General features: G+C 43.0%; 1 protein-coding gene across 1 annotated transcript in view; it reads left to right on the top strand.

Annotated features, from left to right (window-relative positions):
- LOC109887509 (dedicator of cytokinesis protein 1-like) overlaps window positions 1-14,762 on the top strand; it is a 90,237-nt gene that overhangs the window by 54,081 nt on the left and 21,394 nt on the right. Inside the window, exons 2-4 of the mRNA XM_031815804.1 lie at window positions 7,030-7,113; window positions 8,162-8,202; window positions 8,561-8,623. Coding sequence (XP_031671664.1) covers window positions 7,030-7,113; window positions 8,162-8,202; window positions 8,561-8,623 — 188 coding nt within the window. The remainder of the gene's footprint in view (window positions 1-7,029; window positions 7,114-8,161; window positions 8,203-8,560; window positions 8,624-14,762) is intronic.

Genomic DNA, 14,762 nt, shown 5'->3' with positions numbered 1-14,762 from the left:
CAGCCATGTTCTATATTATCAGGCTGTTGATGGGTTATTAGACAGCCATGTTCTATATTATCAGGCTGTTGATGGGTTATTAGACAGCCATGTTCTATATTATCAGGCTGTTGATGGGTTATTAGACAGCCATGTTCTATATTATCAGGCTGTTGATGGGTTATTAGACAGCCATGTTCTATATTATCAGGCTGTTGATGGGTTATTAGACAGCCATGTTCTATATTATCAGGCTGTTGATGGGTTATTAGACAGCTATATTCTATATTATCAGGCTGTTGATGGGTTATTAGACAGCTATATTCTATATTATCAGGCTGTTGATGGGTTATTAGACAGCTATATTCTATATTATCAGGCTGTTGATGGGTTATTAGACAGCTATATTCTATATTATCAGGCTGTTGATGGGTTATTAGACAGCTATATTCTATATTATCAGGCTGTTGATGGGTTATTAGACAGCTATATTCTATATTATCAGGCTGTTGATGGGTTATTAGACAGCTATGTTCTATATTATCAGGCTGTTGATGGGTTATTAGACAGCCATGTTCTATATTATCAGGCTGTTGATGGGTTATTAGACAGCTATATTCTATATTATCAGGCTGTTGATGGGTTATTAGACAGCTATATTCTATATTATCAGGCTGTTGATGGGTTATTAGACAGCTATGTTCTATATTATCAGGCTGTTGATGGGTTATTAGACAGCCATGTTCTATATTATCAGGCTGTTGATGGGTTATTAGACAGCTATATTCTATATTATCAGGCTGTTGATGGGTTATTAGACAGCCATCTTCTATATTATCAGGTTGTTGATGGGTTATTAGACAGCCATGTTCTATATTATCAGGCTGTTGATGGGTTATTAGACAGCTATATTCTATATTATCAGGCTGTTGATGGGTTATTAGACAGCTATATTCTATATTATCAGGCTGTTGATGGGTTATTAGACAGCTATGTTCTATATTATCAGGCTGTTGATGGGTTATTAGACAGCCATGTTCTATATTATCAGGCTGTTGATGGGTTATTAGACAGCCATGTTCTATATTATCAGGCTGTTGATGGGTTATTAGACAGCCATGTTCTATATTATCAGGCTGTTGATGGGTTATTAGACAGCCATGTTCTATATTATCAGGCTGTTGATGGGTTATTAGACAGCCATGTTCTATATTATCAGGTTGTTGATGGGTTATTAGACAGCCATGTTCTATATTATCAGGCTGTTGATGGGTTATTAGACAGCCATGTTCTATATTATCAGGCTGTTGATGGGTTATTAGACAGCCATGTTCTATATTATCAGGCTGTTGATGGGTTATTAGACAGCCATGTTCTATATTATCAGGTTGTTGATGGGTTATTAGACAGCCATGTTCTATATTATCAGGTTGTTGATGGGTTATTAGACAGCCATGTTCTATATTATCAGGTTGTTGATGGGTTATTAGACAGCCATGTTCTATATTATCAGGTTGTTGATGGGTTATTAGACAGCCATGTTCTATATTATCAGGTTGTTGATGGGTTATTAGACAGCCATGTTCTATATTATCAGGTTGTTGATGGGTTATTAGACAGCCATGTTCTATATTATCAGGCTGTTGATGGGTTATTAGACAGCTATATTCTATATTATCAGGCTGTTGATGGGTTATTAGACAGCCATGTTCTATATTATCAGGCTGTTGATGGGTTATTAGACAGCCATGTTCTATATTATCAGGCTGTTGATGGGTTATTAGACAGCCATGTTCTATATTATCAGGCTGTTGATGGGTTATTAGACAGCTATATTCTATATTATCAGGCTGTTGATGGGTTATTAGACAGCCATGTTCTATATTATCTATATCTATATTATCAGGCTGTTGATGGGTTATTAGACAGCTATATTCTATATTATCAGGCTGTTGATGGGTTATTAGACAGCCATGTTCTATATTATCAGGCTGTTGATGGGTTATTAGACAGCCATGTTCTATATTATCAGGCTGTTGATGGGTTATTAGACAGCCATGTTCTATATTATCAGGCTGTTGATGGGTTATTAGACAGCTATATTCTATATTATCAGGCTGTTGATGGGTTATTAGACAGCTATATTCTATATTATCTATATTCTATATTATCAGGCTGTTGATGGGTTATTAGACAGCCATGTTCTATATTATCTATATCTATATTATCAGGCTGTTGATGAGTTATTAGACAGCCATGTTCTATATTATCAGGCTGTTGATGGGTTATTAGACAGCTATATTCTATATTATCAGGCTGTTGATGGGTTATTAGACAGCCATGTTCTATATTATCAGGCTGTTGATGGGTTATTAGACAGCCATGTTCTATATTATCTATATCTATATTATCAGGCTGTTGATGGGTTATTAGACAGCCATGTTCTATATTATCAGGCTGTTGATGGGTTATTAGACAGCCATCTTCTATATTATCAGGTTGTTGATGGGTTATTAGACAGCTGACCCACATGTTCTATATTATCAGGCTGTTGATGGGTTATTAGACAGCCATGTTCTATATTATCAGGTTGTTGATGGGTTATTAGACAGCCATGTTCTATATTATCAGGCTGTTGATGGGTTATTAGACAGCCATGTTCTATATTATCAGGCTGTTGATGGGTTATTAGACAGCCATGTTCTATATTATCAGGCTGTTGATGGGTTATTAGACAGCCATGTTCTATATTATCAGGCTGTTGATGGGTTATTAGACAGCCATGTTCTATATTATCAGGCTGTTGATGGGTTATTAGACAGCCATGTTCTATATTATCAGGCTGTTGATGGGTTATTAGACAGCCATGTTCTATATTATCAGGCTGTTGATGGGTTATTAGACAGCCATGTTCTATATTATCAGGCTGTTGATGGGTTATTAGACAGCTATATTCTATATTATCAGGCTGTTGATGGGTTATTAGACAGCCATGTTCTATATTATCTATATCTATATTATCAGGCTGTTGATGGGTTATTAGACAGCCATGTTCTATATTATCAGGCTGTTGATGGGTTATTAGACAGCTATATTCTATATTATCAGGTTGTTGATGGGTTATTAGACAGCCATGTTCTATATTATCAGGCTGTTGATGGGTTATTAGACAGCCATGTTCTATATTATCAGGCTGTTGATGGGTTATTAGACAGCCATGTTCTATATTATCAGGCTGTTGATGGGTTATTAGACAGCCATGTTCTATATTATCAGGCTGTTGATGGGTTATTAGACAGCCATGTTCTATATTATCAGGTTGTTGATGGGTTATTAGACAGCCATCTTCTATATTATCAGGTTGTTGATGGGTTATTAGACAGCCATGTTCTATATTATCAGGCTGTTGATGGGTTATTAGACAGCCATGTTCTATATTATCAGGTTGTTGATGGGTTATTAGACAGCCATGTTCTATATTATCAGGTTGTTGATGGGTTATTAGACAGCCATGTTCTATATTATCAGGCTGTTGATGGGTTATTAGACAGCCATGTTCTATATTATCAGGCTGTTGATGGGTTATTAGACAGCCATGTTCTATATTATCAGGCTGTTGATGGGTTATTAGACAGCCATGTTCTATATTATCAGGCTGTTGATGGGTTATTAGACAGCCATGTTCTATATTATCAGGCTGTTGATGGGTTATTAGACAGCCATGTTCTATATTATCTATATCTATATTATCAGGCTGTTGATGGGATATTAGACAGCCATGTTCTATATTATCAGGCTGTTGATGGGTTATTAGACAGCCATGTTCTATATTATCAGGCTGTTGATGGGTTATTAGACAGCCATGTTCTATATTATCAGGCTGTTGATGGGTTATTAGACAGCCATGTTCTATATTATCAGGCTGTTGATGGGTTATTAGACAGCCATGTTCTATATTATCAGGCTGTTGATGGGTTATTAGACAGCCATGTTCTATATTATCAGGCTGTTGATGGGTTATTAGACAGCCATGTTCTATATTATCAGGCTGTTGATGGGTTATTAGACAGCCATGTTCTATATTATCAGGTTGTTGATGGGTTATTAGACAGCCATGTTCTATATTATCAGGCTGTTGATGGGTTATTAGACAGCCATGTTCTATATTATCAGGCTGTTGATGGGTTATTAGACAGCCATGTTCTATATTATCAGGCTGTTGATGGGTTATTAGACAGCCATGTTCTATATTATCAGGCTGTTGCACCACTAACACAGTCTCTCTCTCCCGCTGTGTTCTGGTAGGTTCTCTGGGATCGCTGCTGAATTGTTCCAGGAAGGGAAATAAACACAACAAACCCTTAGCTCTAAGTGGCACCCTATTTCCTATGTAGTGCACTACTTTAGACCAGGGCCCTATAGGGAAGTAGTGCACTACTTTAGACCAGGGCCCTATAGGGAAGTAGTGCACTACTTTAGACCAGGGCCTTATAGGGAAGTAGTGCACGACTTTAGACCAGGGCCCTATAGGGTAGTAGTGCACTACTTTAGACCAGGGTCTATAGGGAAGTAGTGAACAATGTAAGGAGTAGGGTGCCTTGTTGTTGTGAGAACACAAGTGTGGAATGAATGGAGGCAGGCAGCAGAAGGGATTTGATTACATTTCCAGGAACTCTCCTCCCGGATAATGCGGAGGTCGCTGATTGATTGATTCTGGACTGGTTACAAATAATTTCAGGGCCAGTCCAATGATTCCTGGTCGCAACTGCAACCAACACACAATCACACAGTCACGCCAGCATACACAGTCACTCTTTCCCTGACCCAGTCTGTAATACATACAGTGGGCCTAAAAAGTGGGCCAAAAAAGTATTTAGTCAGCCACCAATTGTGCAAGTTCTCCCACTTAAAAAGATGAGAGAGGCCTGTAATTTTCATCATAGGTACACTTCAACTATGACAGACAAAATGAGAAAAAAAATCCAGAAAATCACATTGTAGGATTTTTAATGAATTTATTTGCAAATTATGGTGGAAAATAAGTATTGTGTCTCAAATGGAACCCTATTCTCCCTATCCAATGTCCCAAATGGCACCCTATTCTCCCTATCCAATGTTCCAAATGGCACCCTATTCTCCCTATCCAGTGTCCCAAATGGCACCCTATTCTCCCTATCCAGTGTCCCAAATGGCACCCTATTCTCCCTATCCAGTGTCTGTCTCAAATGGCACCCTATTCTCCCTATCCCGGGTCCCAAATGGCACCATATTCTCCCTATCTAGTGTCCCAACTGGCACCCTATTCTCCCTATCCAGGGTCTGTCCCAAATGGCACCCTATTCTCCTTATCCAGGGTCTGTCCCAAATGGCACCCTATTCTCCCTATCCAATGTCCCAAATGGCACCCTATTCTCCCTATCCAATGTTCCAAATGGCACCCTATTCTCCCTATCCAGTGTCCCAAATGGCACCCTATTCTCCCTATCCAGTGTCCCAAATGGCACCCTATTCTCCCTATCCAGTGTCCCAAATGGCACCCTATTCTCCCTATCCAGTGTCTGTCTCAAATGGCACCCTATTCTCCCTATCCAATGTCCCAAATGGCACCCTATTCTCCCTATCCAATGTTCCAAATGGCACCCTATTCTCCCTATCCAGTGTCCCAAATGGCACCCTATTCTCCCTATCCAGTGTCCCAAATGGCACCCTATTCTCCCTATCCAGTGTCTGTCTCAAATGGCACCCTATTCTCCCTATCCCGGGTCCCAAATGGCACCATATTCTCCCTATCTAGTGTCCCAACTGGCACCCTATTCTCCCTATCCAGGGTCTGTCCCAAATGGCACCCTATTCTCCTTATCCAGGGTCTGTCCCAAATGGCACCCTATTCTCCCTATCCAATGTCCCAAATGGCACCCTATTCTCCCTATCCAATGTTCCAAATGGCACCCTATTCTCCCTATCCAGTGTCCCAAATGGCACCCTATTCTCCCTATCCAGTGTCCCAAATGGCACCCTATTCTCCCTATCCAGTGTCCCAAATGGCACCCTATTCTCCCTATCCAGTGTCTGTCTCAAATGGCACCCTATTCTCCCTATCCAGTGTCCCAAATGGCACCCTATTCTCCCTATCCAGTGTCTCAAATGGCACCCTATTCTCCCTATCCAGTGTCCCAAATGGCACCCTATTCTCCCTATCCAGTGTCTCAAATGGCACCCTATTCTCCCTATCCAGGGTCCCAAATGGCACCCTATTCTCCCTATCCAGTGTCTGTCTCTCAAATGGCACCCTATTCTCCCTATCCAGGGTCCCAAATGGCACCCTATTCTCCCTATCCAGTGTCCCAAATGGCACCCTATTCTCCCTATCCAGGGTCTGTCTCTCAAATGGCACCCTATTCTCCCTATCCATGGTCTGTCCCAAATGGCACCCTATTCTCCCTATCTAGTGTCTCAAACGGCACCCTATTCTCCCTATCCAGTGCACTACGTTTAACCAGCTCCATAGGTTTCTGGTCAGAAATAGTGCACTACATAGGGAATAGTGTGCAATTTGGGCTGAGCTTGAGTCTCAGTTCATAGTGTCTGTGCAGCATAAGCTCCAGTAGATGGGGGGGGGGGGGGGTTGTGTAAGACGGACGAGGACAAGTTAATTCTGTTAAATATACCCGCCCGGTGGGGTGGAGGGATACCCGTAGTGACAAGGCCCCTTTTAAATTATGCTGTCATTCACCTTGGTAAAGTAGTCCCATCGACCGGGGGGCCCTGCATGGCATCCTTCCCCCAGCAGGAGAGGAGAGGTAGAGTCCTCCCCAACCTTATTGCAAGTGGTGTGTGTGGTGGATAAAACATATGTTGTCTTGGTTGTTGATGACTGTGTTTGCAGCAGATATGATATGTGTCAGTCTGTGTGTGGGTGGTTCTGTGAGCTTGGCTGCCACTATGTTTGTAGTATGACACCCACACAACCATCCTGCCACACAGGAGACACGCGTCTGATTTCCCTTTCCTGTCCTTTTAATAGCCTCGTCTCTTCTTCTCTCCCCTCAGCAATCTACAATTATGATGTCCGTGGAGACGAGGAGCTGTCGCTACAGATTGGAGACACAGTCCACATACTAGAGACATATGAAGGTATGAACACACTGATGACACAGTCCACATACTAGAGACATATGAAGGTATGAACACACTGAGGACACAGTCCACATACTAGAGACATATGAAGGTAGGAACACACTGACTGAGGACACAGTCCACATACTAGAGACATATGAAAGTAAGGAACACACTGATGACACAGTCCACATACTAGAGACATATGAAGGTAGGAACACACTGACTGAGGACACAGTCCACATACTAGAGACATATGAAGGTATGAACACACTGATGACACAGTCCACATACTAGAGACATATGAAGGTATGAACACACTGATGACACAGTCCACATACTAGAGACATATGAAGGTAGGAACACACTGATGACACAGTCCACATACTAGAGACATATGAAGGTAGGAACACACTGACTGATGACACAGTCCACATACTAGAGACATATGAAGGTAGGAACACACTGATGACACAGTCCACATACTAGAGACATATGAAGGTAGGAACACACTGACTGATGACACAGTCCACATACTAGAGACATATGAAGGTAGGAACACACTGATGACACAGTCCACATACTAGAGACATATGAAGGTAGGAACACACTGACTGATGACACAGTCCACATACTAGAGACATATGAAGGTAGGAACACACTGATGACACAGTCCACATACTAGAGACATATGAAGGTAGGAACACACTGATGACACAGTCCACATACTAGAGACATATGAAGGTAAGGAACACACTGACTGATGACACAGTCCACATACTAGAGACATATGAAGGTATACTGTATGTTTATAAGGGCACACTAAGTGACGAAAGTCCCGATCAGGTTACCAAGGATAATTGCAGGTGATTCTGTCGTTCTCAGTGACGCAGATGTTTTGGTAAATGTCTCCATTAAACTCGTAGCTGATCTGTGCTCCCTGTCAGAATGTTTCAGACATGACCCCCTCCTCCGTTGTGTTTTGGAGATGACAGTTCTGCGTGATGCTAATGCTAGGTGTTGTTTCCTTTTGCCGTGTAATATGTCCCGTTGTCTTCACCTCCAGGCTGGTACAGAGGTCACAGGCTGAGGAGGAAGTCCAAGAAAGTGAGTTGATATATATTTTTGTAACATTCAAACGGTTTAGTTTCATCTCAGCGGTTCCCTTCGTCTATTCAGGAGTGTTGGAGCGTCTCTAAAATCGAAACAAGTTGAGCTCAGTCTTTTGTTAGTCATAATGTGATATACTATGATGTTAATATGGTGTAACGTCGATAACAAATCAAATATTATTTCTGTCTCAGTGTTTTGTGTGTCCTTTCTTTCCCTTCTACAATTGCAATGGACTCAGGATGCCATTTAACCTCATGAAATGACCGATCTGAAGTCAAAACAAGTTCAGGCTTCACATCGCCTGTATCAATCTATTTATTGTGTGTCCTGTCTTTCCCGCCTTCTGTTCCAGGGGATCTTTCCTGCCTGTTACATTCACCTCAAGGAGGCCACCGTTGAAGGCAATGGGTCAGTGGTGATTCTGTTCATTTGACATTTTTTGAGGATATTTTGACACTTTATTGAGACGACATGGGAATCAGATGGGGAGGTGGCTGGAGGCAGAAATAGAGTGAAAAGGTGGTTCCGGGGATTGAACCCTGGTCTCCAGTCGGACTCGTATAGAAAAGGTGGTTCCGGGGATTGAACCCTGGTCTCCAGTCGGGACTCGTATAGAAAAGGTGGTTCCGGGGATTGAACCCTGGTATCCAGTCGGGACTCGTATAGAAAAGGTGGTTCCGGGGATTGAACCCTGGTCTCCAGTCGGACTCGTTTAGAAAAGGTGGTTCCGGGGATTGAACCCTGGTATCCAGTCGGACTCGTTTAGAAAAGGTGGTTCCGGGGATTGAACCCTGGTATCCTGTCGGGACTCGTATAGAAAAGGTGGTTCCGGGGATTGAACCCTGGTATCCAGTCGGACTCGTTTAGAAAAGGTGGTTCCGGGGATTGAACCCTGGTATCCAGTCGGACTCGTTTAGAAAAGGTGGTTCCGGGGATTGAACCCTGGTCTCCAGTCGGGACTCGTTTAGAAAAGGTGGTTCCGGGGATTGAACCCTGGTCTCCAGTGGGGACTGAAAAATGTGACTTGTACCGGCAGTTAAACACACCCAACCATGGCTCTAGTGCTTCCTTCAGTGGTATTCTACTGAATTATTTTGAGATCAGATCTGGGACCAGGGATAGTGAGATCAGATCTGGGACCAGGGATAGTGAGATCAGATCTGGGACCAGGGATAGTGAGATCAGATCTGGGACTAGGGATAGTGAGATCAGATCTGGGACCAGGGCTAGTGAGATCAGATCTGGGACCAGGGCTAGTGAGATCAGATCTGGGACCAGGGCTAGTGAGATCAGATCTGGGACCAGGGCTAGTGAGATCAGATCTGGGACCAGGGCTAGTGAGATCAGCTCTGGGACCAGGGATAGTGAGATCAGATCTGGGACCAGGGATAGTGAGATCAGATCTGGGACCAGGCTAGAGAGATCAGATCTGGGACCAGGGCTAGTGAGATCAGATCTGGGACCAGGATACTGTAAACTGGAGTATGAGTAACTGCTAGGTTGTGGAGTATTTGGTTGCGGTCTGACGTAGTGATACGTGGCCCTTCTTCACTGGTTTGCACGGCTTCTGGGATGGCATCACTGCACCAATCAGCATTCAGATCACGTCCCAGTTTTAGTATTTCATTTTCAGAAGAACAACTAACATTTGAAAAGCCTTTTAAGCTGGGAAATATTCAACTGAAGGAAGTCGTTTCAAAAGTAGTTTTGACGAGGATATTTCTGACAGAAATAAACGTCACATTTTGTTTTAAAATGCCGTAGTAGTCAGTACACAGTGTGAGACTAATTAGAATTCCAATTAAAACCAGTCAGAATCCAGTTTTGATGCCAGTAAACTCCAGGATCAACAGATGTTTTAGACTGAGCTCTCTGTAATGTGAAATATTGATTTTAAAAAAATTATTCGCACAGCGAAGGGAGAACTCTGACTCGGCTCATATCGCTTTCCAACAAACAAAGTTAAAGATTTAGCAGTATGTCTGCAGAAAAGAGATTACGTTGTATAACATATAGGATACCTCTTCAAGAGGGAAAGTAGAGGACTCTGTATAATATATAGGATACCTCTTCTAGAGGGACAGTAGAGGACTCTGTATAACATATAGGTTACCTCTTCTAGAGGGACAGTAGAGGACTCTGTATAACATATAGGATACCTCTTCTAGAGGGACAGTAGAGGACTCTGTATAACATATAGGTTACCTCTTCTAGAGGGACAGTAGAGGACTCTGTATAACATATAGGATACCTCTTCTAGAGGGAAAGTAGAGGACTCTGTATAACATATAGGATACCTCTTCTAGAGGGAAAGTAGAGGACTCTGTATAATATATAGGATACCTCTTCTAGAGGGACAGTAGAGGACTCTGTATAACATATAGGATACCTCTTCTAGAGGGACAGTAGAGGACTCTGTATAACATATAGGATACCTCTTCTAGAGGGACAGTAGAGGACTCTGTATAACATATAGGTTACCTCTTCTAGAGGGACAGTAGAGTACTCTGTATAACATATAGGTTACATATTCCCTGACTGTTGTCATGTGTAACCCATCCCTGACTGTTGTTATCATGTGTAACCCATCCCTGACTGTTGTTATCATGTGTAGCCCATCCCTGACTGTTGTTGTCATGTGTAACCCATCCCTGGCTGTTGTTGTCATGTGTAACCCATCCCTGACTGTTATCATGTGTAACCCATCCCTGACTGTTGCTGTCATGTGTAACCCATCCCTGACTGTTGTTATCATGTGTAACCCATCCCTGACTGTTGTTGTCATGTGTAACCCATCCCTGACTGTTGTCATCATGTGTAACCCATCCCTGACTGTTGTTATCATGTGTAACCCATCCATGGCTGTTGTTGTCATGTGTAACCCATCCCTGACTGTTGTTATCATGTGTAACCCATCCCTGACTGTTGTTGTCATGTGTAGCCCATCCCTGACTGTTATCATGTGTAACCCATCCCTGACTGTTATCATGTGTAACCCATCCCTGACTGTTGTTGTCATGTGTAACCCATCCCTGACTGTTGTTATCATGTGTAACCCATCCCTGACTGTTGTTATCATGTGTAACCCATCCCTGACTGTTGTTATCATGTGTAACCCATCCATGGCTGTTGTTGTCATGTGTAACCCATCCCTGACTGTTGTTATCATGTGTAACCCATCCCTGACTGTTGTTGTCATGTGTAACCCATCCCTGACTGTTGTTATCATGTGTAGCCCATCCCTGACTGTTATCATGTGTAACCCATCCCTGACTGTTATCATGTGTAACCCATCCCTGACTGTTGTTGTCATGTGTAACCCATCCCTGACTGTTGTTATCATGTGTAACCCATCCCTGACTGTTGTTATCATGTGTAACCCATCCCTGACTGTAGTTATCATGTGTAACCCATCCCTGACTGTTGTTATCATGTGTAACCCATCCCTGACTGTTGTTATCAAGTGTAACCCATCCCTGGCTGTTATCATGTGTAACCCATCCCTGACTGTTGTTATCATGTGTAACCCATCCCTGACTATTGTCATGTGTAACCCATCCCTGGCTGTTGTTATCATGTGTAACCCATCCCTGGCTGTTGTTGTCATGTGTAACCCATCCCTGGCTGTTGTTATCATGTGTTACCCATCCCTGACTGTTGTTATCATGTGTAACCCATCCCTGACTGTTGTTATCATGTGTAACCCATCCATGGCTGTTGTTGTCATGTGTAACCCATCCCTGACTGTTGTTATCATGTGTAACCCATCCCTGACTGTTGTTATCATGTGTAACCCATCCCTGACTGTTGTTATCATGTGTAACCCATCCATGGCTGTTGTTGTCATGTGTAACCCATCCCTGGCTGTTATCATGTGTAACCCATCCCTGACTGTTGTTATCATGTGTAACCCATCCCTGACTATTGTCATGTGTAACCCATCCCTGGCTGTTGTTATCATGTGTAACCCATCCCTGGCTGTTGTTGTCATGTGTAACCCATCCCTGGCTGTTGTTATCATGTGTTACCCATCCCTGACTGTTGTTATCATGTGTAACCCATCCCTGACTGTTGTTGTCATGTGTAACCCATCCCTGACTGTTGTTATCATGTGTAGCCCATCCCTGACTGTTATCATGTGTAACCCATCCCTGACTGTTATCATGTTTAACCCATCCCTGACTGTTGTTGTCATGTGTAACCCATCCCTGACTGTTGTTATCATGTGTAACCCATCCCTGACTGTTGTTATCATGTGTAACCCATCCCTGACTGTAGTTATCATGTGTAACCCATCCCTGACTGTTGTTATCATGTGTAACCCATCCCTGACTTATCATGTGTAACCCATCCCTGACTATTGTCATGTGTAACCCATCCCTGGCTGTTGTTATCATGTGTAACCCATCCCTGGCTGTTGTTGTCATGTGTAACCCATCCCTGGCTGTTGTTATCATGTGTAACCCATCCCTGACTGTTGTTATCATGTGTAACCCATCCCTGACTGTTGTTGTCATGTGTAACCCATCCCTGGCTGTTGTTATCATGTGTAACCCATCCCTGGCTGTTGTTGTCATGTGTAACCCATCCCTGGCTGTTGTTATCATGTGTAACCCATCCCTGACTGTTGTTATCATGTGTAACCCATCCATGGCTGTTGTTGTCATGTGTAACCCATCCCTGACTGTTGTTATCATGTGTAACCCATCCCTGACTGTTGTTGTCATGTGTAACCCATCCCTGACTGTTGTTATCATGTGTAGCCCATCCCTGACTTATCATGTGTAACCCATCCCTGACTGTTGTCATGTGTAACCCATCCCTGACTGTTGTTGTCATGTGTAACCCATCCCTGACTGTTGTTATCATGTGTAACCCATCCCTGACTGTTGTTATCATGTGTAACCCATCCCTGACTGTAGTTATCATGTGTAACCCATCCCTGACTGTTGTTATCATGTGTAACCCATCCCTGACTGTTATCATGTGTAACCCATCCCTGACTATTGTCATGTGTATCCCATCCCTGGCTGTTGTTATCATGTGTAACCCATCCCTGGCTGTTGTTGTCATGTGTACCCATCCCTGGCTGTTGTTATCATGTGTAACCCATCCCTGACTGTTGTTATCATTGTGTAGACCCATCCCTGACTGTTGTTGTCCATGTGTAACCCATCCCTGGACTGTTGTTATATGTGTAACCCATGCCCTGACCTGTTGTTATATGTGTAACCCATCCCTGACTGTTGTGTGTCCAAGTGTAACCCATCCCTGCCCTGTTGTTGTCATGTGTAACCGCTCCCTGACGTTGTTGTCATGTTTAACCCATCCCTGACTGGTTGTTGTCATGTGAACCCATCCCTGACTGTTGTTTGTCATTTGTAACCCATCCATGAACTGTTGTTTTGCATGTGTAAAACCATCCCTGAACTGTTGTTGTCATGTGTAACCCATCCCTGAATGTTGTTTCTTGTAACCCGTCCGGACTGTTGTTGTCATGTGTACCCATCTCCTGAACTGTTGTTGTCATGTGTAACCCATCCTACATGTTGTTTGTCATGTACCCATCCTGACTGTTACATGTGTAACCCCTCCCTGACTGTTTGTTTGTCATTGTAAAACCATCCCTGACTGTTGTTGGTCTGTAACCCATCCACTGACTGTTATCTGGGTGTAACCCCTCCCTTGGACTGTTATCATGTGTAACCCATCCTGGACTGTTGTTGTCATGTAGTAACCCATCCCTGACTGTATTTGTCATGTGTAACCCGATCCCATGACTGTTGTTGTGCTGTGTAACCCATCAGCCTGAATGTTGTTGTCATGTGTAACCCATCCCTGACTGTTATCATGTGTAACCCATCCCTGACTGTTTATCATGTGTAACCCATCCCTGACTGTTGTTGTCATGTGTAACCCATCCCTGACTGTTGTTGTCATGTGTAACCCATCCCTGACTGTTGTTGTCATGTGTAACCCATCCCTGACTGTTGTTGTCATGTGTAACCCATCCCTGACTGTTGTTATCATGTGTAACCCATCCCTGACTGTGTTATCATGTGTAACCCATCCCTGACTGTAGTTTATCATGTGTAACCCATCCCTGACTGTTGTTGTCATGTGTAACCCATCCCTGACTGTTGTTTTTATGTGTAAACCCATCCCTGACTGTTATCATGTGTAACCCATCCCTGACTGTTTATCATGTGTAACCCATCCCTGACTGTGGTTGTCATGTGTAACCCATCCCTGACTGTTGTTGTCATGTGTAACCCATCCCTGACTGTTTTATCATGTGTAACCCATCCCTGACTGTTGTTGTCATGTGGTAAAACCCATCCCTGACTGTTGTTATCATGTGTAACCCATCCCTGACTGTTTTATCATGTGTAACCCATCCCTGACTGTTGTTATCATGTGTAACCCATCCCTGACTGTTATCATGTGTAACCCATCCCTGACTGTTATCATGTGTAACCCATCCCTGGCTGTTATCATGTGTAACCCATCCCTGACTGTTGTTATCATGTGTAACCCATCCCTGACTGTTATCA

Source organism: Oncorhynchus kisutch, unplaced genomic scaffold (assembly GCF_002021735.2).
Source record: "Oncorhynchus kisutch isolate 150728-3 unplaced genomic scaffold, Okis_V2 scaffold634, whole genome shotgun sequence".
In the NCBI taxonomy this organism is placed as follows: Eukaryota; Metazoa; Chordata; class Actinopteri; order Salmoniformes; family Salmonidae; genus Oncorhynchus; species Oncorhynchus kisutch.
The sequence above is the reverse complement of the archived record's forward strand: the minus strand, read 5'-3'. Positions and strand labels throughout refer to the sequence as shown.